The sequence below is a fragment of the Neopsephotus bourkii genome, unplaced genomic scaffold (genome assembly GCF_033783945.1).
Source record: "Neopsephotus bourkii isolate Nb327-2 ecotype Australia unplaced genomic scaffold, CSIRO-AGI_Nbou_v1 NB_659, whole genome shotgun sequence".
Lineage (NCBI taxonomy): Eukaryota > Metazoa > Chordata > Aves > Psittaciformes > Psittacidae > Neopsephotus > Neopsephotus bourkii.
In genome coordinates, this window is record NW_026901158.1 from 10194513 (window position 1) to 10220723 (window position 26211).

The following is a 26211-nucleotide window of genomic DNA, read 5'->3' on the forward strand; positions in this document are numbered from 1 at the left end:
ATATCTCTGGTCCAACATGCAAGGATCAGTCAATCAAACCATGGGAGCTGCCTGCCTGAAAGCCCACAGCCTGTAATTAAACCTGATCAGACACTGCCACTCCTGGGGGATTCACCTGCAGCTATTAGATTGCTGGGTTTATTTCTGTGTCTCTTGTGCTCCCTGCAGCAGGCAGGTACCCGCCACCACAACCAGGCTTTGACATTCCCCAAATTAAATTCACCTAAGGACACACTTTCAGAGCTGGGAGTCTGTCAGGCTCCCTGCATGCCACATGGTTACGTGCTCAGAGGCAGACTGATAAAGAGCTTTGCCGCTGAAATTACCAGCTGAGGATTCTTGTCTCAATGTCCCCAGGACTCAGCAACTTTAATACTTTCAGAAGGATTTGCTCATGTCAGGAATACAGATGTTTTCCCCAGCCTCAGCAGATGAGCCTTTCCATCACCTTTCCTCATTCTACTTGCTTTATGTGCAGCAGATAGCCAGCTCCTTCGGACAACCCCCACAAGAGTCACTGTCCTTTTAATAACTTGATTTGGATTGTACAGACACAGCTTCATCTGTACAAAGAGACCAAAAATCGAGATGATAGCTTGGACCACATCCCATTTTAGAGGCATCAAATGAATCATCAAAACCTAAAATCCTTAATCTGGATGAAGGTGTTGCTCCCAGTCACTAGCACATAGCCAGCACTGGAAGAGGCAGTGGAGGATGATGTGCTGATGGGATGAGAAATGCTGAGGCCTGAACACAGTCCAGATGATTGTTATTACTCAACCTGGTTCTTCTTATGGCCAGTTACTGGTTTACGGGTTAAAGAATTAATACATCTGCCACCAGGTAATGTTGTTATTTGTGACATCTGGGACACCACACTTACGACAACCATTGAAAGTGATTACAACCAATGCTTGTTTGGGTCAGTGCTTGGATCAGGGCTAACACCCTCTCTCTCCTTCTGCTTTTGGTGTGGCTCCCCCTGCTCCCAGCACAGCTCCCAGCTAAGCAGAGCCAGGCTGCTGAAGAGCCCCTTCATAAAACACTGCTGCTCTCATTCTGAGCCAGAGAGGAGGCACACAGCCCGCCCCACACAAAGGAGGAAAGAAACTGGTGCCCAAAGCAGCAGCCAAGGCTGGAGGAATGACAAGTGAGTGATTTCTGTGGTCTGCAAAGCACTGGAAGGGTTCCTCTGGAAATGTGCTTGAAAGTAAATGGACTGTGTCCTAAAAATGGAAGGATGTTATTCTGAACTGGTGACACTGCATTTCTCTAACAATGCATTGCTCCATTAAGCACTGGGACTCTTCAGAGATTGCTGCCACTGTCCTTCTACCACACACCATGTGAGATCTGCAGCCTCTAAAGCATTCCCGGTCTGAACAGGATGTCCATGTGTGTTCACACACCCGCACAAAGCGGATCACCTCCCCTTGCACGGAATGCACTGCCTCTATCTCCAACTCCCAAAGTGTGGAGTGACAGCTTCAGAGCAAAGCCATGGAGTGAGCACCCCTCGGAAAAAGCACTGCTGCACTATGAACAACGCAGAGCTAGTACCAGGTTGTGGTCCTAAGGCTCCAGCTGGAAGGAATCCAGAGCACACAAACCCAACCACGTTGCACCACTCTCTCCAATGCCTTTTGTGGTGCCAAGCCTGTGTTAGTGTTAAGCCAACGTGTTTGCAGGTGGAAGTACCCACCAAAAATGCCTGAGCTTGCCCAGGCCTGTGGCTGAGCTACTGATCAAGAGCATGCTGGGGTCTCCTTCATGATGGTGATGAACAAACCCTGCTGCAACACAAGTGCATGGTCCCAAACCTGAACGGATTGTGTTCCACCAGCCCTGCTGTGTGGCCAAAGAGCGAGCAGGATCCTCTGGGCACGTCAGGTCTTGGGGCTAGAGAACCAGGAAAAACCCAAACCCCAAAGCAGCAGACAAAGTGAGGCAATTATACACTGCAGCATGAGCTGCCTGGCTGTATTTTAGGAGATGGAGGTGTCCTGTTGTGAACCGGTGTCCTCAGCTTCTCTCACTTGGTCTAGTGCAGCAAGGTACCAATAGAGTGATTGTCAACAAAACCAGATGCAGTTAAAGCAAAGAACCAGCTCAAAGCCCTTCAGATGTAAGAAGGACTTACCCATGGCTAAGATAAACATCTAGTGATGCTGAGAAGAATCCTGTAAGCACAACCTTGCTTGCAGACATCTACAGCCTATCCATGGACCTCAGCCAGCCTAACTCAGCAGCGGGGAAGTGGGGAGACCCTGGTGCCAGATTAGCTCCTCCAGTGCAGTCACATACCCACTGGCTCAGGGGATCAAACTGAAGAGCAGCAAATTAGGCTCCTAAACAGTAAACCAGCAGCTGGAACTGCCTTCCTAATGAGCTGGTGAAGGAACTGATTTGGGAGCTGTCTTTATTGCAAGCTAGTGAACCATAACACACCATTAAACAAAACCCAGGACTCCATCCATCTCTGTAGATCTGTGCTGGGATTTAATTATAGCAACTCCAAGAGATGTCAGTAAATGCTGAAAGCCTCAGCAGCTGCCTGATCTTTGGGCAAGAGTAGCCTCGTCCCACAGGCAGGAGCACATTCCCTCACTGACAGCAGGCTTGAGAAACAAAGAAGTGCTTCTTTTGTAACATTACTGCTCCATGTCAACTCCTGCTCCGTTGTTTGGAGATGTTATGGATCAGGGAATGGGAGAAGTTCACCGGGCATCACTGTAAACAAACTTCCAATGTCAACAAGATGGATGAGAAATCCCAGACTTCCAAACCTCTTTCCAAAGCTCAGAAATAAGTTCTTACACATGGAAGCAAGCCCAGGCCTGACATGAGGCAGCAGCTCAGTCACAAAGCAGAACACCCTGCTTCCAACAGGAGGACAAGACTCTCTCCTCTTCCCAAAGAGTCACCCTCTATGTCAATGACCAGTGCAACACATGGAGCTCTGCCTGGGGATGCCCAAAGGAACTGGGAGTGTATGGGACAGGATTAAAGAGAGGACAGGTAAGGGTGACACCATAACGTCTGGAAACTGGTTGAATGACAGCCCAGAGTAAGGTGATCAGTGACACAAAGTCTAGCTCGAGGCCAGTAACCCGCAGTGTGCAGCAGGGATGAATAAGGGGCCCAGTCGTGTTTATCATCTCCATTAATGATCTGGATGATGGGGCAGTGTATACCCTCAGCAGATGACTCCAGACTAGGAGCAGTGACCAGAGGGTCATGGTGCCACCCGAGGGACCTTGCCAGGGTGGAGAAATGGGCTACAGGAACCTCCTGCAGCTCAGCAGCAGGAGCTCCCAGCAGTGGGGAAAGTCCTGCTCCTGGGGAGGAGCAACCCCATGCATCGAGACATGCTGAGGGGAACTCTGCTGGAAAGCAGCTTGGCAGAAGAGGGGCTGGGCGTCCTGGGGGGCATCAAGTTGAACATAAGTCAGGAAGGTGCCACTGCTGCAAGGAAGGCCAAGAGTATCCTGGGCTGCATTAGGCACAGTATCACCCCAGGTCAAGAGAGGTGATCCCTGCACTCTGCCCGGCAGTGGTGAGGCCACACCTGGAGAGCTGTGTCCAGTGCTGGGTGCTCCTCAGTACAAGAGACATGGGCCCAGACTGGAGAGAGCCCAATAGAGGGCCATGAAGATTATGAAGTGACTGGAGCAGCTCTCGCATGAGGAAAGGCTCTCCCACGTGAGCACTGCAACTGCCTAGCCCAGAGAAGAGAAGGCTTGAGGGGGTATTTAAATACCTGAAGGAGGGTGCAAGAAGAAGGAGCCAGGTTCCTTTCAGTGCTGTCCAATGATGGGACGAGTTGAGGAGCACAAATCGAAACACAGGAGGTCCCTATGAAAATCAGGAAATGCTTTTTCCACTGTGAGGGTGACTCAGCACTGGCACAGGTTTCCAGTGAGGTTGTGGGTTCTCCAACCATGGAGATACTGAAAAGCCATCTGGAATGGTCCTGGGTGGCTCTGGCTGAGCAGGATGACTCCAGAGGAGCTTTCTAACCTCAACTTGGCTGTGATTCTGTGACTGTAATTGTCTCTGCTGCACATGTGCAATGCACAGAGCACTAAGGCACTCACACATGAGCTAACTGCAAGGCTCTTGTTTATAGACAGCAAGGCAATTCCCCTTACTTGGGTAAGAGAAGTAACCTCACAACTTCTCAAAACAGCCCATTCTTCTGCCACATCTTCAATGGCACTTGGAGCCATTTGGAGCATACAGGTGGTTACAGCACACCCACAAGAACTGCTGGCAAGCTGAGTGAGCTGAACACTCAGGTATCTGCTTAAAAGCAATCAGGAGACATGAACACATCTCTCCAGTGTGTTCTCAGGCTTCCAGCATTTCATTTTTAAACCCAGTAAAGCCTCCATTGGGTTTGGGTGGCTTCACAGCCACTTCTGTATTCTTTAGACCAAAGGTAAATGTCTGCAGCAGCAGATTTTGTTGCAACTACAGCAACCTACTCCCTGCAGTAGAAGCTGGTTTAGAGGTGGTGCTTACAGAACTCTTACGTTGGTTCTAGACATCACGGGGCTGCAATTGCCTTCCTGAAATAAATCAGTTATTGCAGGTGATGGTCAGAACTATGCCTACAGCTCTGAATTTCAGTACATCTGGCTTATTGTTGCTGGCCCTTTTTAGCAAGAAACAGAAGGTAAAATTGCCAGACCACTATGAAAACTGTGCAAGCTACACAAGAAACCAGAGGAAGACATGGGTGCCAAGCTGCAGAGAAACAAGACTTTGAATTAGCAGGGATGTGCTGCATGGACTTCTCCTAGGGAAATAGAGCTGTTCTAACTGCAGATGGTTACGACAGAGGTGTCATCAAAGGATGAAGCTGTGAACAAGCATTCTCTCTGGGCTCTGTGGAACCCCAAAGGTGTCTCATTTTCTGTCCCCACCAGCTCATAGCCACTGAAGTTCCCAGACTGGAGAGAGAAGGCACGAGGGCATCACAGCAGCCAAGAACGTGACACCTCTCGAACCAGGGAGCAGGGCTCCTGCACCACTGCTCAAGGTGTTTGGCTTTAACATCTATTTGATTCCAGCCACTGATGTGAGAAGTTAAAGCTTTTGTTAAAGATTCAGCCTCCCACCCACACCAAGAGCTGCAGCAAAGCGCAGGCAGGTCAGGCTTGCCTGCCTGCATGTCCTTGGTAATCACAGCACAGCATCGGCACCCAGCTGCAGCCGGAGCAGCCCAGCAGCTCCCAGCAGCTCCCAGCAGCTTCCAGCAGCTCCCAACAGCTCCCAGCAGCTCCCAGCAGCCACCACCGGGGGGGTTCTTCCCTCCTTTTTTTTCCTTTTATTTTCTAATACAGCATCCACGTGTTCCAGCATCACCAGGGATGCTGATTCAGGCTGACCTGCAGGAGACTGGCACCGAGCCCCATACACAGCACCGATTTAAGTCGTTCTGGTTGAAACAGAGAACCATGAACCATGTCAAAGACATCAAAAGATGCAGAATCCTCCAGGTTCACAGATGAGCTGTATCAGTGTTTAATGACTCTCCTGCTTAATCCACTGTGATGACAAGAGGCATGAGGCAAGCTCCATTCTGAGCTGAGGGATGCAGATCCTGTGGGACACTTAAGTCACCTTTAAAGCGCTAGTCTCCTTTCAGACTGCTCATTGCACACCCTTGTGTCAGGGCAGCTCAGATACAATCCATTTTCTTTTCTTTAAAAAAAAAAAAAAGCCAGGAAAAGGTAAAAAAAAAAAAAGCCAAAGAAAAAAGAAAATCCGGCTTAGAGCAGAGCTCTGCCATTTGGAGGATGGAATCCCAAACTGGCTTGGGCTGAAGGTACCTTAAAGCCCACCCAGTTCCAACCCCTGCCACGGGTAGGGACACCTTCCACCAGAGCAGCTTGCTCCAAGCCCCTGTGTCCAACCTGGCCTTGAGCACTGCCAGGGATGGGGCAGCCACAGCTTCTCTGGGCACCCTGTGCCAGCGCCTCAGCACCCTCACAGGGAAGAGCTTCTGCCTAAGAGCTCAGCTCAGTCTCCCCTCGGGCAGGTTCAAGCCATTCCCCTTGGCCTGTCCCTACATCCCTTGTCCCAAGCCCCTCTCCAGGTTTCCTGCAGCCCCTTTAGGCACTGGAGCTGCTCTGAGGTCTCCCCTTCAGGAGCCTTCTCTTCTCCAGGCTGCCCCAGCCCAGCTCTCTCAGCCTGGCTCCAGAGCAGAGCTGCTCCAGCCCTCGCAGCATCTCCATGGCCTCCTCTGGCCTCGCTCCAACAGCTCCACGTCCCTCTTGTGCTGCTGCCCCAGAGCTGGATCAGGGCTGCAGGGGGGTCTCCCCAGAGCACAGCAGAGGGGCAGGATCCCCTCCCTGAGCTGCTGCTCACGCTCTGGGGGTGCAGCCCAGCATACGAGCTCAAGCGCACACTGAGGCCAGGTCATGAGAAGGTTCTCCTCACCCAACACCTCCAAATCTTTTTCTTCACAAGCACTCTCTATCCCTCCATCCCCCTGTTCTATGATGCTGTGATACTGGGGGTTGCCCTGACCTGTGTGCAGGACCTTCCTTGTGGCCTCGTTGAACCTCATGGCATTCACATGGGCCCACTTCTCCAGCTTGTCCAAGTCCCTCTGGATGTCATCCTGTCCCTCCAATGGCACCAAGCAGCTTCATGTCATCTGCAAACTTACTGAGGGTGCTGGATCCCACTGCCCATGTCATGGATGGATACTAAACAGTACTGGTGCAAACACAGAGCCCTGAGAGACACCAGTCAGCATCGATCTGCTTCAGACACTGAGCTACTCACCACTACTCTCTGGATGCAACCATCTAACCAATTCCTCATCCACCAAACAGTCCATCCACCAAATACATGTCTCTCCAGTTTAGAGAGAAAATGCTGGGAAGGAACATTAGAAATGCACATAGAAAAGGGGAAGGCCCTCTCTAGGACTTTTCTGCAGGCAAGCAGGGAGTGACATTCCCAAGGGAGCATGACCCTCTGTATCCTTTCTTCTGGAATCCCAACTGTGTGCCCCCAGGTGTCCTCTAGCAAACACAAACCCCTTTATAATGCCTCAGGAATGGCAGTACCAGGCCAGGAAGGAGCTTGGCCATGCGTAACATCCTTGCACTGTGTTCCAGAAGGCAAATCCCTCCCTGGCTGACAGCATCCCAGTGGTTTAACACTGAAAATGAAAGCAAGACAGCAGACCCAAGAAAGTGATAACTAGCTCTTACTGCTGTTCCTCATTCCCAAGGGGCAGTATGTATCGTGAAATGGGAGACAGGGAACACTATGACTGACTACACCACAGCCAGAAAGGCTTTAGGGGCAGTTATTTGCACTGCAATCCTTTCTGAACAGTTACAACAGGTTACCCAGGCCCGACTCCTCAGAGTGCACATCTGGGTATGTCCCTGTCTCACCCTCCCTCCATCCCTCTTTCCTTACCTTTCACTATCGACATGGCGTTTAGTCTGTGGTTTCCCTCTGTCCTTCTGTGGGGCTGGATCTTCTAGAAAGCTGTGGTCCAGGCTGTCATCAGGAACAAAATCTTCCACGCTCTGTACCTTTGCAGGGGCTTCAGGGTGGGGAGGAGGAGCGGCAGCAGCAGGGTCTGCATTGGCAACAGCACTCGTAAACCACAGGGCTCACCACAAGCAAGACAAATTTGCTTTTTATGGATCTATCCTGTGCAGGGTGGCAGCAGCCATAGAGCAGGACCTTGGCTACACAGCAAGGGAAGAGGAAGGATATGAACAGGATACTCAAACCAGTCTGATCTTTCAGGAAGGCACTCAGAGACCACACATGGCCACTGTGGTTTCAAATGCACCTGGCTGATGCAGGGGCCTCAGAAGGCTATCAGTGCAGCTGACTGCTCTGCAGGGACTGCTGTGACTGCCTATGCCACCAACGGGCTTGCATGGAACCCCAGCCTGGTTTGGGTTGGAAGGGACCTTAAAGGTCATTCAGTTCCAACCCCTTCCACAGACAGAGACACCTTCCACTAGAGTAGCTTGCTCCAAGCCCCGTCCAATGCAGCCTCTCATACCAATGCTGCATGCACTGCTCCTCTGTGCTGCCCCTTCAGGATTCGGCTGCCTTTCCCAGACTGTTCAGTTCACCCACTTACCTCCTGCTTCTTCAACTGGAACTGTCACAGTCAGAATCCTTCACATGGTATTTTTAAATGCAAACCAAAAACTGTGTAACCAAAAGCTCAAGAACTACTGCAAACAGGCATGCTTTAATATAGCTCACTTGTAGAGACACCTTTACTTATCTTCAAGGTATCAGGATGGAAACTCATGAAAGGAGCAGAACCAAGAAGCGTGAAGCCATGAACCTTTTCAGTTTGCAGTATTTAACTTGTTTCTCCTGTCCATGCTGCACTTCACACCCAGCTCTGTTCCTTTGGGTGAAGCTTTGTGTATCTTTTTCTAGATTTTGCTCTACTAGCACAGCTTTCAGATCACTTGCATATCAGTAACACTATTACTAATGCCACAGAGCAGCGTTGGTGTGAGCTAAAACACAGCCAGAATTATTCCTTTAACACTTCAAGGCAAAGCTTCAACAGCAGCTGCCATAAAAACCAAGTAGTACTTTGTGACAGTGATTGTTCAAGTGATTTCCCATTCGCTGCTCCCTGGGTATGCAGGGAGTTCTGCAAGGTATGTTTTGCAGAGGTGTGGACCCTTGGCACGCTACATAAACCTAATGCCACTGACACATCAGCTTTTCCTGCATTTTGCAACCCTGCTAAAAAGCACCCTTGAGATACCAGGGCTGCAGTCACCAGCCTAAAGCAATTCTTCAGCTAAGTGAGATTTTAAAAAAGCAGCAAACCCCAACAACTGCAATACTGGCAGGAGACACTTTTCTGATTTCTATATACCAATATGAAAGGGGGTTTTATTGACAAGGGACTTGCTCCTGTATAATTCTGGGTAGGAAGAGCCATAACCTCTGGGTGCATTGTGTCATATCTGGTAGCAGGTTCATGGCTGCAGACTGTTGTGCGCAGATCTAAACCTGAAAGATTTCAACATGTGAAGCTGCAAATCGTGTTCCAGCACCTCCTCCTTTCATTCTGTGGGTGTCTGGAGAGTGCTGTGAGCTCTAGGAATTGACAGTTTGAGAGGGAAGGTATTTCCAAAGGGGGATTCAAACCATGTCACGCTACTGATCTTTAGGCAGTTCCAGCTCTGCAGCTCCAGTTAGCTCTGCCAACAAAGTCAATGTGACAGGCAAATTGAGGTCTGGATCAGTAAAATTACATGCAACAAACCCCCTCAATGCTTCTGCCCTACAAGTTCATCCAGCAGGGCTCAGGCTGAATACTCTGCTCCTCTGCTCCATTGTGTGCTGGCACTAAGGGAGAAGCCGAGGCGGGTGCCCTCCTCCTCAGACCATCTCTAAAGGAGCAGATTCCCCTGGAGGAGAACTGCTGCAGAGCCTGCACTGACACGATCACTTCTGGCTGAATAACCTTTAAAACCAGCACTCTGCTGCTCTGCATTAACACACAGGAGCCCCTTTGGGTTGCCACATTTTTGTGAAGACTGAGCTACAAATAGCTCCTCTAACGCTATTCAAGAGAGAGGCTTTGGCCAAGGGCCTGTAGGGAAAGGACAAAGGGGAATGGCTTGAACCTGACTGAGGGGAGACTGAGCTGAGCTCTTAGGCAGAAGCTCTTCCCTGTGAGGGTGCTGAGGCGCTGGCACAGGGTGCCCAGAGAAGCTGTGGCTGCCCCATCCCTGGCAGTGTTCAAGGCCAGGTTGGACACAGGGGCTTGGAGCAAGCTGCTCCAGTGGAAGGGGTCCCTGCCTGTGGCAGGGGTTGGAGCTGGAGGAGCTTTAAGGTCCCTTCCAACACAAACCAGTCTGGGATCCTATGATATGATTCTATGATTAAAGAGGCTGGCAAGAAGCTGACAGTTATTTTATTAGTGTCTTCCGCATGCTCAGTGCCTTCCTCCCAAAGCCACCCAGCTGGCTGAACACAGACCCCATGCAAGCACAGAGAAGCCCAGGGGTGACACCCTGGCTTAGACGCTGCATCCAGCAACCTACCTGGCTGGGGAGGAGAGGGGTCTGGTGCAGGAGACGTCCCAAACAGACGGGAAATGATGCTGCGCTTGGGTGGTGGGGCAGCAGCTGGAGGTGCTGGGGGGACTGCGGCTGCAGGAGGCGCGTGTGGCTGCAGGGCCTCAGGTGCAGGCACTGGTGAAAAGGATGGAGGGGGCTCAGGAGAGATAGTGGAGCTTGTGGGAAGTGGCTGCGGTGGCTGTGGGGTGCCCGGGCTGGAGCTGGCTGTTGATGTGGAGCTCGGAGGTACGATGGGTGACTGGGAGCCAGAGGAGGGGCTTTGCCCGTTGGTTGTTAGTGGTGATGTGTGTCCTTGACTTCGGGCTTCCATCATTTCAAGGAAGCTGCAGAGAAGATAAATTGAGAACATAAGGAATGGAGAAAACATGCTTGGCAGAGCCCTCAGCATGATGCTGGGCTGCTTGAGCCATGTGCTGAGCTGGGAGCGTGTGGGTCTGCTTTCAGTGATGCTGTGACTCCCCGGGCCACAATAAACCTGGATCACTCACATGAGCTAAAGTCACTCCCATTTGCATCAAGGTGTGGAGAATCCCAGCCTGCGTTGTACTGCAGGATGAAACCCGTATTTGCAACGCTGCTGGGAACTCCCTGGATAGACAGACTATAGCAACATGCCAGAGCTTGAAACACAACCTTAAACCAGTTCTTGGACATATGTCTCCAAGGGAGGCAGCGCTACAGTAATGGCACATTTTTAGACTGTGCAGAAGAGATAAGAGTGTTAAAGAAAACCCAAATGCTGTAAAAACCTCTTCTTTCAGCCAAGAATGGGTTTGAGGAGAATCCTTGAACATCAAAAGAAAAGAGCTATGCAGAGGGCTCACAGAGGACTGACTGCAATGATCCTTCTCGCATTTGCAGACACACAGGCTGACTCCCTGCATGCACTCCCACTCTGTGTGGGAGGCAGCAGAGCCAAGCAACAGAAGCTCTGAAGCAAGCTGTGGTCCTGGCTGGATTGCTGCCTAGAAGAGCATTAAAGCCTACACCAGCAGACAGGGTGAAATACTCTAACTTTTCTGCAGCCTCCTCCTGCAGCCCTCTCAAAGAGAGGTCTTTTCATAAGCTGTATGCAGAGAAACACCAAGACAGAGGCTCTTACCGTGTAGTGGTTTTGAAATGAGACATGCCACATGCTGCACATCTGAGAGATGTAAAGAGGACATCCAAAGTGAAGCACCATGTATAAAAGGGGTCATGGTCTCACCCCTTATCTCATTAAGGCCAATGACCTGGTGCACAGAGGCTCTGGGTTCAACTGTTTCTGCAAGAGAGAGTCAGTCATGCTCCAGGCAAGGAGGATGTTAAATGGAGACTCCTCTCCCATACAGAATATGACCTCGTCCTTGAGCCAGACACCTTCACTGGAACGACTACAGAGCAGAAGCAAACAGCAGGGGCTAAAAGACTCTAACCCCCCTTGAGATATCACTTCCTATTTTAAGGAGCAACCTGATACACTTTTAAAGAACCAACTAATACACTTTGTGACCAGCAGTGTCTGGAGCCCTGGAGAACAACATCCCCAGGAAGCTGCTACTTGAGCCGGAAAACCAACAGTCCTCGACTAAGGAACTGGCTGAAGTAAAGGGCAGCACTAAAAAGCAGTATTAGCTAGAAGAGAAATCCTTAGTAGAGTTCCTCAAGGACTGGCCTTGAGATATACCTCAAGTGAAGCAGCAGAGACGAGGGAAATGCTCATGAGGTTGCAACATGGGAGGCAGCATTAGCAAAGAGGAGAGCAGCGACAAGATATAGGAAGAACTGGATGATCCTGAATAAGAGAAATAGGAAGAAATTCAACAGTACAAAGGAAACTCATCTGCTTAAGGGTGAGGAAACAAGGGCACCCACTCCAAGTTCACCACATGAGAATGGCCAGGACTCTCCTTGCTCACCACTCAAGACTGGTCTAAAGGCTGTAATCACAGCGATGCCTGGGAGGAGCAGCAAAGGGGCCTGGCTGTCACACCACTGCCAAGGCACCTCCACCAGTGCCACGCTATGGTAGCCTCACTTACGCTTCCACCAGGACTGGGGCAAGGTGTACGTGCTCATTCCATGCAGCAGACTGGCTTTAAGAAAACAAGCTCCTGGCAGAGCTGAGATTACAGCATCCATTCCAGCATCCTTCCTCCCAGGGAATGGGTAGCTGGGGTGAGCTGTGCAACAACACATTCCACTAAAATGATGCATGGATTTGTCATGCACCAAAGAGAAAACAGAAAAGAGTTTAACTCTGGCACTGAGCCATGTGGAGACTGCTACAGGTTTGTTTGGGAGGTGCACAATACATCATCCACAGCACCAGAATATGACTGTGTTTTCAATACATCTCTGCCATGGTACTGCAGGGCTGAGCAGCTGCTCATTGCTCGTCTCCTGAGGAAGGGTCACCACAGGCAGTTCAGCATCCCTCCAGGGAGAGCACATAGGGCATCTGGGATGAGGGAAGGACAAGCCAAGTGTTCCTGCCACCCAGCCCTTGTCCAACAACAGGAATGCTCTTTGCCCACAGAATTGCTGTGGCCTGAAGAGCCATTCACCAGACTCACCTGCACAAAGTGTGCGGCTCTGCAGCTCCATGCCAGAAGCACCGGGTGCTCAGTCCTGTCACCCCTCCCCTCTGGGCTCTGATCCTGGCGAGTCAAAGGCAGGAGGGGTGGATAGCTCTGCTTTGTGGTACTCATTCCTCCCCCTCCCAGGCCCTACTCAAGGTTAAAGACTCCTGCCTCCCAGATGTGAAGATGTGGGATTCCCTGCCAGTGCATCTGATTCACCCCTGTTCCTGAGTAAGCAGCAGCAATCCCAGCTGGAAGACCTGAAAGTTTGGTCACTGCTGCATCCAGCTTCCAAAATGCTGATGCCAGGCCTGCTCACTCTCCTGGCTGAGCTGAGCTCCCCAGCTGTCTGTATAAGCACCTAAGACACCAACACTACATGAAAACAGAACCAAACAGCCTCTGAGTCTGATCAGGACACTGGATCCCACCACCATGGCAACTGGGTGACTCAGGCAGGGGAAGACAATTGTCTGCTGAAGACTAAGGATCCTGTATGAAGTATACACAGAGTATGTATATAGTCATTTTAGGATACCGAATATGTAGCTCAAAGAGTACTTAAAGCTGGACCTAACAAAGCACAGGACATTCTTTACAATATCAGGGTATTTGAAGATTTACTGTACTTTGCATTACCAAAGCTGCCCATTTTGGAAACAACCTGCTTTGTTCTAGGCAAGTAGCCAGCTCCAGAGGGAAGGAGGCTGTGACTACCACCTGTTCCTCCTGCAGGAACACGGGAATTTTAAGAGATGGAGGGAGAAAAATGCTCCGTAACGGTAGTATAAAGAGGTCAGCTAGTCTGGAGGTAACACACATGCAGGCTGCTCCTGCACCTGTGTGCCTGAGCCTTGCTCACCTACTTTATGTGTAGGGCACAAGAACAAGAGACAGCAAGTTATTTTTAGTAGGAAGATACAATGGTTATTGGGGACAGCACAAGATGGGCTCCTACCCCAGCACAGCACCAGAGAGCTGTGGCACGTGTGCTTTGTGTCACCTTCCCCATCTCCAGCCAGACACGTGGGCCAAGCTCTGTGCTGTGTGCCATGACACGGGGGAACTCAGAATGATGTGCTCCAGGTTTTACATGGGCTGCATCATCCGGCTCTGCTGAGCTCGTATCCAGATCTTCTGCCATGAAAGAGGTGGGTGGAAAAACAGCATCCATGAGAGGGCTGCCAGCAGCTCAGTAATTTTCAGGGTGGAGGTGTCTGAGCATCCTCCACACTCGGATAATACTACATAATGCATGAAAGCTTTCTCTGGCTTTACACACGGTCTTCAGAGGCACATGCGTGGCTGTTTTGGGAACACACCAGACCGAACCTACCACGTGCCTCCTTTATCTCATATTCTGTACAATCTGGCCACTGTGTTCCTTATTTTAGCTTTTTTGTCATCCTTCACAAAAGGACTCAATCTTACCGTGAAACAGCTTCATGTACACACCCGGTAGACTGGGTCCTATTACAAGCACAAGATGGGTGTCACATACTATGACCTGAGTACACTTGTTCCATTGGGATACAGACAGCAAATGCGCCACACAAGTGCAGATGGGTTGTTTGTGCCTACCTGCGTGGCCCTTGCTACCTTTCAGTCATTCCATTTCAGACAGAATAACAAGCCCATGTGCTCACAGTGCCTGCTGGAGCTCTCGCAAGAGGAGACTTCATGCAATATTAAAGATGAACATGCTCTGCGGGAGCAGAACCTCATCAGGGCCTGAGGTCAGTGCCACCCCGCTCCCAAAGCAAACACAACAGCCACACAAGGACTTGTCAGCCTCACAGTTCCTACCAGTGCTCATACTCATTTACCACTGAAGACGGGAGCAGCCTGAAGCATTTTGGCTCCTGGTTCTAACGTGCTGTGATCAATTTTTCCAGTGTTATTTCATGTGGCAAAGAGGGCTTTGGGCTATTTCATTAACTGTGAAAATGAAGACTAATAGGCTGTGTGGCATCACTTTAACTGGGGTTATTGAAGGTTATACATTGCCACTTGTTTGGTTTGGGCTCATTAAAGGTACTGAACCTCATTCCCCCTAAGGCCAGCTCCCTGAATGTGAAACCAGTTGCCAAGTGGCGTTGAATCCTGGTGCCCAGGCCCTGCAGAGCACAGTTCCTCCCCAAGAGCTCCTCATGTTTTCCACCTGACCCAAAATTGACGCAGCAGGACTTTCCTGTGTGCACAACACACTGGACACACTCCATGTTTTCCCACTCTCTAGCAATAGCAATGATGACAGGCTTAGTTACAATTAGTTAATGCTGCCACACACAAAAACATGACCTGGAGTCCCATTGAGTACACACTGGCTCCTGATCTGATGGCAGCAGTGATTCACAGGAAGCAGACATGACAGAGGTGGGGCTGGGGGAAGGGAAACCAAAGTGGCTTTGCTTTCTTAACTGGCCATTCAGCCTTTAGCTGCTGTGATTCCACGTGTACTTCAACAGAGCTGAAGATACAAGAGAGCAGCTCTAGCAGCAGGTTCTTCTGCCAGATAGTGCTGAGGTTACTCAGCACCATGGTCTTAGAATCCCAGCCTGGTTTGTGTTGGAAGGGACCTTAAAGCTCATCCCTTGCCACGGGCAGGGACCCCTTCCACTGGAGCAGCTTGCTCCAAGCCCCTGTGTCCAACCTGGCCTTGAACACTGCCAGGGATGGGGCAGCCACAGCTTCTCTGGGCACCCTGTGCCAGCGCCTCAGCACCCTCACAGGGAAGAGCTTTCTCCTTCTTTCCGTCTTCCCAATATTACAATCTGTGCTCAATGCAGAAGAAACAAACAGCAAATAAACCCCTACTACCACCCAATGGCTGTGCAGTGAACAGAGCTGCCTAATGCAGAGAGTGTGCCATCCAAAAGAAGACTCTGCATTAGGAGAGCACAAACGCCTTTCTGCAGTCACTGGTCCATTATCCATACAACGAAAGGAAATGGCCTCCAGTTATACCAGGGGAGGTTTAGATTGGGTATTAGGAGAAAAGTCTTCAGCAAAAGGGTTGTCAAGCACTAGAACAGGCTGCCCAGGGAAATGGTGGAGTCATCATTCCAGGAGGGACTGAATAAACATTGAGATGTGATATTCAGGGGCATGGCTTAGAGGTGGCCTTGGCTGGGTTAACATTTGAACTCGATGATCTTAAAGTCTTGTCCAAATAAATGATTCTATGATTCTGTGATCTTTCCTTGCTGGACATTAGCACTTGGCTATCCAGGGTGACCTGATGTTGCAGGTGACAGCCGCATGGAAGGCAGGCAGAAGGACTTCCATCACATGGCAAACCTGGGACAGGTCCTGCCTCTGCGGAAGTTGTAGCCTGGATCATACAATAGCTCAGATAATCTGAAGTTCATTCAGATGCTTTTCAGATGAAGCTCATCCCACATGCTTTGGATACAGTTTTACAATGCCTGACTGACAGTTTTCTCAAGAGCTCTTAAACACATGGAGTAAACAATCTGAAAACTCATTCCTTATGTGAAGAAGTTCACTCCTGTGAAGAAGTTGGAGCTCATGCGTTACAAATCGCAGTCACAGAGGTCCACAGGGGACAACTTCCTGAAGCTTCTCAGTACCAAGTGTGAAAGAAGATAGGATTTCTCACAAGGAATAATTTCAGTATTCCTTTTGACTAACATATTAATTGGGGGGAGTGGGGGGGAAGAAGAGTTAATTCAAAGAGAGTTGATGACTTCACCCTTGAAATTAAATGTCTTTTGATATTAATAGAAGAGTAATACTAGAAAAAAATGCAGCCAAACAGAAAAGCTCATGAAATCCATACATGAAACCTGCTTCTATTGCCCTCTGCAAATGTTTCCACCAGTAGCTTATTCCTGAAAAGCCATGAATATGCAGGAAGAGCTTCCACAGTTTCCCCAAAGCTGTTCCTCCATGTGCACTACGCAGTGAGGGAACAGGCATGCTGGACATAAAAAAGTCTTCCCTGTGCCAGAAGATAAGCTGGGGACAACTACAGATGGAAAAAATGAGCACATGAAGTATAAACTCAGAGGAGAGTAAAAGAAAACCCAGCCTGAACCTGTTCTTACGAACCTGTTTGGTTCATAAGAATACAGGAACCCAAGAAAGGGCTAAAACGAGGTTTTGCATGGAATAGGTAACATCTGAGGAACCACAGGGCAAGTACTAGACCCAGAGGGGTGGCAGGAGGAAAGGAGACTATACAGAGAAAGAGCTGGAAGCATCTAAACGAGCCTTCTTGGAGAGGCAAAGCCCAGCCAGGGGCTGACTTACATCATCGATGAGGCAGCGCTGTGTGCCACCTCGTGTCTTCTCTGGGATCCACATGTGGGAGTGCTGCTGTTGGTCCTCTGTACAGCCTCAGCAGGGTGAGCGCTTGTTCTCTCTGTTCCCACTGATCCCAATTTAGCAACAGTGACCAGACACACACAGGGATGAATGAAGTAACAGAGATGTCCTGGCACTGTCACCTCACCCTGCTCCACAGCCTGATTTTATGGCAGGAGAGCAGGAATTACCTTGGAGAAGGTGCTGCAGCAGCTGCCCTGCACAAGACAGTTTTCTGCTGGGTTCATGAGCTGAAGCAGCACATGTAAGGGTCCAGCAAACGCTAAAGCTGGTCAAGGGTGAAAGGTAAGCAGTGAGATCTTGTGAATTTCTGCCAGCTCCTGGTTCTTTTAAGTATCTTCCCATTACTGATGCAGTATAAACTAGAAATCAATCTGACAGCACAACCCACACAATCCAGTCCTTCGAGTAGGGACATCAAGAGAACTGGTGGAGGCAGGGGGAGACTAGCCAGTCCCTAAGGAAAGGAATGAGGTGAGCCCTCTGGAAATAGTACTGCTCTGTGGGAATATGTGGTATTTCAGTGCTCTCAAAGGAAAACAACTGACTACAGTTATAAAACCTGAAACTTGGTCTGAAAAATGCTTTGTAAAAATGGCTGTGCATGAATATTTCATAACCATCGACTCCAACTTCCAAATAAAGCTGCCTGTAAAGGAGCTTTTTCCAATTCATTCTGGGGTTGACTTCTCCGACTTGCACATCACTGCAATAAAGACCTTGCAATGGGAATTCATGGAACACATTTGTCAACAACACACAAATCTGAAGATTCCTGCTCATTATGCTACAGATATACGGGCTTTGCAGCGCTCAAGATGGCAAATGTTCACCTCCAGCAGCAAACAGACTGTGTCTGAACAAACCCAAGGCAGCAGGAACTGGTCACTGTTTCAAACCAGAAATGCACGGAGGAGTCCAGAAGTATTCAAAGGGAGCTAAACACAACGATGTTGTTGCCATTACTTTCTGCTTATCCCAAGGCACACAATACACTGGAATGCAATAGCCAAAAGAGGAGGAATCAAACTGTGCTAAGCAGTAGAGAGATGGAAAATATCCCCTTTCAGCCCCAGAGGCTGTAACACACTTATCCACAATCCCTTTTGCATGTGCTGCCTCCAGATGTGCTCAGCTCCACCTCCAACGCCCTCCCTAGATCATATGCCAGTAGGAACCAGACCCTTCCAATGGATCCCCATGTGCACATATGATGTCAGGCGAAGCCATTTCAAAGTAACATTTTACAAGACCCCCAACCACAAAAGCCTCTAAATGTCACCCACTGGACCCTTCAGCCTGGCCACACGCCATGGCTGGGGCTGCCCAACATCCAGGGGACACCTGGACCCCAACAAATCAGAGACGATGGCTCAGTGACATACAGTTCGTAGTTCTGATCTTCTGTCTCTTGCTGCACCGACAGCTCCTCCAGGGTTGCATCGATATCCAGCTGATTGGTCTCCAGCTGCCGCAGCAACGTCTCCCTCTGAAGAAAGGAAAACAAGCTGGGGCTGAGCAGGACAGGTCACTGTAACAGATCCCTGTGCACTCTGACACAATGAGATCTCATGTCACCACCCTACCCACAGCAATGCATTAAACAGGAGCTTTGGTCCCTCTCATGGTGTTCAACAAAGAAGCACAAAGGGAAGCAGAAGCAGCAGCAAAAGTATCCAGAAAGCCTCTGTGGCAGAAAGCTGCAGCCAGCCATAAGTTAACAATGTGTGATGCTCAGACACAGCATTGCCGGTTGCATTTGGAGGACAGCTGTGGAACCCATTCCTTCTGAACTTTTCTTTTTCCCTGTGCCAAAGAGCAAGCAGGACCCAGCTGACGAAAACCTCACAGGAATTTTCACTGTCAGGGTGGATGAGTGAGCACAACCTGTCAGCTCAGTAACATTTTAGAAGTCACTGCCCCTCTGCCTTCAGTTGCTGCCCCACATATGGGGACAGACACTTCAGTACATTTCAGATGTGCAGTCAAGTGAAAGGATTCACTAATGGAAACCAGGGTGGCTTCATTCAGTCCTTACCTTCCCACATTTCCAACCAAACCCAAGCAAAAACCCCAGCTGAGGGGAAGTGCTGGCTCAAAAGGCTCAAAATCAATTGCAGATGGTCATGGGACACTCTGAAAGCCTGGATGGCAACAGGAAGAGATCAATAACCACTTGCACCCTGCTGAATGTGCAGGGGCACGGCCAGACCCAGGGGCTCCCTGTGGCGCATCCAGCAGCCCATGGCCCTGAGCTGTGTGGCTGGTGCAGCCTCCCTTTCTGCAGGAATAGGAACTGGACAAGCCACCACTCAGCTTCATGGTACAAATCCTGCCCCTTCCCCTGGCTGCCCCACACTGGGCACTGCTGGCTCCTGGGGAGGCTCCAAGCAGGGGCACGCAGGGCAGCTCAAACCCTGAATTCTGGAGTCCCAAGTCCCGGTATTCGGTTCCCGGAAGCACCAATCCTCCCTCTCCCATGGCCCATATGCTTGATGGCACAGGAAGCAGGGACAGTTTGTGCTGTCATGAGTCACAGCACTGCACAGCTACAGCAGGGGCTGCACCACAACCCAGATGGGAGCAAATGGAAGAGAATCCGCAGGTCTCCTCCAAACTACCAAGATTCTGCCTTTTATAACTACATCATCTTCAAGATACATTTAACCTTTCTATGACAAATCCTTCTGAAGATTAGCGTCAATAACCATAGTGAATCTTTAATTCCATGTTTGACAACATAAATGCTCACTGCAGAACGATCCTGTTGGGAGTAAAAAGCACACAGGGGATCTACTATGCAACTTACAGAATAACCCCCCGTGGGAATACACACATTTGTATAAAGCAGCGGTGTTCGGTCTCTTTGTGCAGATACTATTGGCAATATAGAATCACAGAGTGGTTTGTGTTGGAAGGGACCTTAAAGCTCCTCCAGCTCCAACCCCTGCCACAGGCAGGGACCCCTTCCACTGGAGCAGCTTGCTCCAAGCCCCTGTGTCCAACCTGGCCTTGAACACTGCCAGGGATGGGGCAGCCACAGCTTCTCTGGGCACCCTGTGCCAGCGCCTCAGCACCCTCACAGGGAAGAGCTTCTGCCTAAGAGCTCAGCTCAGTCTCCCCTCTGGCCTGTTCAAGCCATTCCTGTCCCTACAATCCCAGATGAACAATCCCCCTCTGGCATCCTTCAGAACACTTGAAGCTTCTCTGAGGTCTCCACGCAGCTTCTCTTACCGAGGTTAAACAGCCCAAGTTTCCTCAGCCTGCTAAACCTGTACTTTCCTAGACACAACAACTTTGAAGCTATCAAGAAAGTGCACAAATCTGAAGAGCAAGTCACTCATCTGCCTTCTAAAAGCACCACACAGCACACTTTGTGCAGCCAGCGCACAGCCTGAGCCTTGCATGGCTTGCATGGTTGATTCTTAACAAATTCTCCCATGGCTGAAATCAACAAGCAAGGCTTAAGTCATTTCTATTTTGTACTATAAGACCAGGTGATTCATAGCAGTTGATAACCTTTAAACCTGCTCATTTACTGGAAGATGCAATCTTTCTTGAAATGTAAAAGCTTCTATCATCACTTAAGCTAATTTACTATTTCCAAGGCATTTAGATTCTTCATTTTTACCTTTGCCATTAGGTTAACAGCTTGGAGCGATCCATACTTCCTTTGATGGGTCATTTTTATTCACCATATTCATAAGCTCTACACAGATGGAAGCTTGACTTGATTATCATGTATACAAAGAATGATGAAGTCATCAGTTAACTCAAGTTCCCTTTATTGTGGTAGACAGACAAGTACATCTCAGCAAAACATGCTGTATGTATTTAAACTTCCTCCACTAAACAAAGTGCTAATAAGGATCTCAGAATCCAGATTCTAGACATTGGAATTTAAATTCTAGATGTTAGAATTCAAGATTAGAGAGATTTAATATTCTTGAAGCAACAGATTTAATCCTTTCATGTATTCATTGTAAGCAGAAATGAGACAAAAAAAGAGCAAGTTTTCTGCTTCTTTGTCCTCAGTTTCCTAGGAAGAGTGAGATAATGTGAGCAAATCAGCTGAATAAACAGAGACAGAAGGACGCTGCTCTCCAGTGCTGACCCTGGCACTCAGATAAAGTCTATTATTAAACAAGTGGTTTCCTTTCCTCATACTTTGCCATTAAGACTTATCCTAGAGTTGCATTTATGTCAGTTTTCACAGATGACAGTAGATGAAGAACTCAGATTGACTCAGGAGATGCTTTCATTGCTATGCCACTTGTAAACATTCATCACTAGTGATGAGTTTCCAAGTCCACTTTAGTCCATTTAAAGAAATTTCTCTTCTACCAGGCTGGTATTCAAATATTAAAGAAACAGCTTATTTTTAGCAATGACCCAAAAGAAGGGAATAAATGATGTACCACAGCCTCGTGCACTGGCTGGATGCCACTTCCCAGTGCTTCAGGGAAAAGGCAGTGCCAGCTGTATGCAGGGCTGTCTCCTTCCAGCACAGCAGCCCAAGGCCTGGCTGACCTGATCCCGTCTGCACCGTATGTGGGCCACCAGCAACACCTACAGCTCAGCTGTGTGCCCAGGTGTGACAAGGTTCCCCTGGCAAGGAACTGATGCCTAACTGAAGAGCCTGGGCTGCAGGAGGGAATGTGCTCTGTGCTGGGGTATGAGTTTCAGCCACTGCTTTCTGCATGAAAGATGCATGAACGTAAGCTGAACACTGTAATGTGCAACTTCAAACCAACACACAGAGCACCAGCCCTGCAAAAGGATAGCCTGGAATCTCACACACAGTGGAACAACTCTTCCTCTTGGGAGCTGTGGGAGGGCAGGCCAAGGAACACAGAGAAACCTCAGTGGTTAACTGAGAATGATTAAATCATATGAGAGCTGGTCTGGTTCAGCTCTCCTGAAGGGGAGACCTTAGAGCAGCTCCAGTGCCTAAAGGGGCTACAGGAAACCTGGAGAGGGGCTTGGGACAAGGGCCTGTAGGGACAGGCCAAGGGGAATGGCTTGAACCTGCCCGAGGGGAGACTGAGCTGAGCTCTTAGGCAGAAGCTCTTCCCTGTGAGGGTGCTGAGGCGCTGGCACAGGGTGCCCAGAGAAGCTGTGGCTGCCCCATCCCTGGCAGTGTTCAAGGCCAGGTTGGACACAGGGGCTTGGAGCAAGCTGCTCCAGTGGAAGGGGTCCCTGCCTGTGGCAGGGGTTGGAACTGGAGGAGTTTTAAGGTCCCTTCCAACACAAACCAGCCTGGGATTCTGTGTGCATTTAATACCCGACAGCATTCCTTTCCTTCAACCCTCTTTGTTCCAAAGTAGCAGGAAATGACTCCCTTCTGGAGCCTGGTACTGGCAGGTCCCTCTGAAGGAGTAAGCAGAACCTTTAGGAATGAAGCCTAGCTGCAATTTCCCTACAGATATGAACATGCTGCTGCAATGGCAGTTACTGAGGCCAGCAGCACACCAAGGCAGGGCTCCCCGAGCAGCAAAACACCCTGATCCACCTAGCAGCAGCACTAAGCTCTTCAAACAAACCTGCGGCACAAAGGCAAGTGGCTCTGGAAAAGCACATTGCAGCTGAGGTCTGACATCAAGTAAAGCCCCAAAATCAGGACAAAGCAGCCCGAAGCCTCCCAGTTTGCAGTGTCACCCACCTCAGCACAAAATGGCAAGGGCAGGGATCTCCTGCATACCAGTGGGAAGGGAAACAAGCCATCCCCATGGTGAATCCGATGCTGTGGTTTTATCAGACAGCACATAAAGCACTTGCCTGCAATCCCTGCATGAGCACAGAACTGCAGGAATTAGTTTTGACATTGCTGGTATAAAGGAAAAGCCAGGCAGCCATGATCTGATCACTCCCTCCTGGAGTGACAGGCACAGGACAACTCAACTGCCACTGTCTGTGTTGACATATGAAGAACGGAGCACACATTTACCAGGATTGTCTATATGTGCCCATCCAAATCTCCCCTTGCATGTTTTGGGAGCTAAACTGTAATGAGAAGTCTTTTTAGGTTTGTTTCTGCTGTGTTGAATTATTTAATCACTGGATGTGGCAGGCTGTGGCACCTGCACCTTCTGGACTATGCCCAGTGGCACCCGAGCTCACTGAGCTGAAGGACTGGTCACTCCATTCCCATTCCCTTTCCCAGGAAACCAACACTGGAATCTCCAAACAGCTAAAGGTTATATCAGATTATTTTTCCTACTTCCCTAAAGACCAAGACTTGCCCAAGGGGTTCTGTGGCTTTCGGACAACTCCCTTATCTCAGTGTCCTAATTGCTTTCAGATGCAGATCAATAGATCATGTTCACTTCTACACAGCACACTGAAATGAAAGGTCCCTGAACACGCACATCCTAAAGCTGCTTCCAAGCAAACCTGATACTATAAATGCTTTGGTATTTCCTGCTCATTCCTATGGCTACGGAAATCACTGCATATACTGACTCTGAACAGTACCATCATGAGCAGCTTTCAGAAACAACTCTGCAGGAAGGCTGTGCTCATGCTTCGGTCTTTTACCAACATCTAACTGAGGAAAATAGGAGAGATCTACAAAACTGACAAAAGTAACCTGGGAACTAATTATTCTGCATGGTTCCTTTACCATAGGAGCCAAATTATAAAACCAAACATGTAGCCAACACCACGGTGGTAGACTTCAATCTACCCCACTGAGCAGCAAATTGGGTTTGAATCTCAGATATCTACAACATTCTCCTCTAACATTTATTGTTCTACTGGCTTTTTATACATTGTTTTCTCACCCTGGTGCTTCCTGCCCTGCAGCCTGAGAACTTGTGACATTCACTATTAGATGCCACCTTCCTCTGACAAAGCATTCCAGTGGGGATTATTTGTATAAAAATACACAGAGATTCCACTTTCTGGTGAAAGATAATCAAGAACAACAGCCTGCTTTTTGCATCCAAAGATACGTCATTATATGCACCCCAAAAAGCATATTCGGTTGATTCCAAAAGACCCCTCTATGGTCACCCCAAAGATCCTCTTCTAAAGCACCACAGCGGAGAATCCCACCCTTCCATGCTCACTCAGCCAGGCCACTCCTTCCCACTCAGTCAGGCCAAGCACCCTCAGTTAGGAAGGGAACATGCAAGCTGGATCTGTGGACAGGCAGCAGGCAGATCAGTCATAGGTAGGGCAAAGCTCTTCAGCAGTTGTCCCTGAACTGTTCAGCTCATGACCAAACTCATCCGAGTTTTAACTGAGCAGAACTTAAATACAAAGTTTAACAAACTTAGCAGTTCCATCCCTTGATGCAATTCTCTTGCCAGTGTTATCACCTTGGAGCCTTTCTCCAGAGGTGAGCATTTGTGAACCCAGTAGAGTGCTCCCACAAGCAGGGACACAGTTAAGTCAGAGGCATCAATGTATTGACATAATTTTGTTGTAACAAAACTTACAAACCCAAAAATCAACTCAGGATCCCTTAACAGCAAATGAAACCCCGAATTCCCACCTCAGAGACAATGAAATCCACCCCATCCACTCGGCACATCAACTGTGCCCTCGGTCTTACCTGCAGCTGCAAGAAGGGGATGTTGAAGAACTTGTGCAGGTACTTGAGGCCAAAGCTGTTCTTCATGGAAGACTCAGCATAGCGAAAATATGAGGAACCAGGAGGCCTGTATCAACAGGAGAGGTAGAGAGAAGAAAACTGTAGAGGACAGGAACTGTCGAGATGGAGAAGAAATTAAGAAAGCTCCTCCAGCTCCAACCCCTGCCACAGGCAGGGACCCCTTCCACTGGAGCAGCTTGCTCCAAGCCCCTGTGTCCAACCTGGCCTTGAACACTGCCAGGGATGGGGCAGCCACAGCTTCTCTGGGCACCCTGTGCCAGCGCCTCAGCACCCTCACAGGGAAGAGCTTCTGCCTAAGAGCTCTGCTCAGTCTCCCCTCTGGCAGGTTCAAGCCATTCCCCTTGGCCTGTCCCTACAGGCCCTTGTCCCAAGCCCCTCTCCAGCTTTCCTGCAGCCCCTTTAGGCACTGGAGTTGCTCTAAGGTCTCCCCTTCAGGAGCCTTCTCTTCTCCAGCTTACCCAGCCCAGCTCTCTCAGCCTGGCTCCAGAGCAGAGCTGCTCCAGCCCATACCATGAGCAATCCTCATTTACAAGCCAAGCCCTCAATCCCCAATGTAGGCTAGGAGGCCATTCTGAGAAAATTCACACTTCTTTCCTGCTGAAGGGTGTTGCTGTGTCGCAGTGTCATGCGGCTGCCAGACAAAGAAATACCACGTCAGGACACTGGGCCACTGGTTTACTAGACTTGGGGTTTCCCACTGTACAAGCTGTTCATTTCCCAGAGAAGGTTTTGCAAACAGACCTACATAAGTCACATATAGAGATGAACTTGTAAAGAAATAACTGCACTATAGTTCAAGCCATGTCTGTGTGCCTGACATAGGGATAAAGAAGTGAGAGACAAGGAAAATGAAAAAATACAAAAAGCCTTAAAAACATAAATCCACAGAAAAAAAAGTACAATCTACTGGCTCCTGACCAACACATAATATTTAACATTAAATAACAGAGCACCTCGCATCTCTGCCTGGCTGGCCAAGCAGGTATAGGACTTGGCTGTGCCCAGTAAAGTTCTGTGGGGATGCTCTCAGAGGAGGCGCAAGGAAGACAGTTGCACTTGTTGGCTCTCTTGTAGCAGAATTATTTGGAATAGAGCAAAAGTTGTTCTACAGGGGAAGGATTCTTTTACAAGAGAAAGATTATCCAGAAAAAATATGACTCCTTGGAAAAAGCACCTCTGAAAGGTGCTGCTTCCAGGAATATAGCTAAATCTGCCCAGGAGAGATCAAAGAGCCCATCATGTAGACTGAACCTGCTGCATGAGACACTCACAGCTATGACAGCACAAAAACTTGGCACAGATCAGAGGATGCAGGTGATGTGGCTCTGCCAGCAACACAGACATTGATGGTGCTGGTGCCTGGTGGCCATGGAGCCTCCCACCTGTGCAGGTTGTCGATGAGGTCCCGCACGTCGCCAGGCAGGATGACCCGGTGCTCCCCCATGTCTCGGTAATTCCCAAGCACACACACTGGAACGTGGGTCGGCACTTTAGGAAGCTCCCTCAGAATATAGTTGAATGTCCTTCACCATAGGAGAGAGAGGAAGGGCAGGTGAGTGGGAAGCATCAT

The 26211-nt window shown here is 49.3% G+C and overlaps 1 protein-coding gene across 3 annotated transcripts in view; it reads right to left on the bottom strand.

The window, feature by feature from the left end:
- RABL6 (RAB, member RAS oncogene family like 6) overlaps window positions 1-26211 on the bottom strand; it is a 53340-nt gene that overhangs the window by 7576 nt on the left and 19553 nt on the right. For all 3 annotated transcript variants that reach the window (XM_061353044.1, XM_061353042.1, XM_061353043.1), the window contains 5 exons: window positions 26024-26164; window positions 24582-24687; window positions 18409-18512; window positions 10077-10435; window positions 7450-7615 (listed from right to left, as the gene is read on the bottom strand). In XM_061353044.1, coding sequence (XP_061209028.1) covers window positions 7450-7615; window positions 10077-10435; window positions 18409-18512; window positions 24582-24687; window positions 26024-26164 — 876 coding nt within the window. The remainder of the gene's footprint in view (window positions 1-7449; window positions 7616-10076; window positions 10436-18408; window positions 18513-24581; window positions 24688-26023; window positions 26165-26211) is intronic.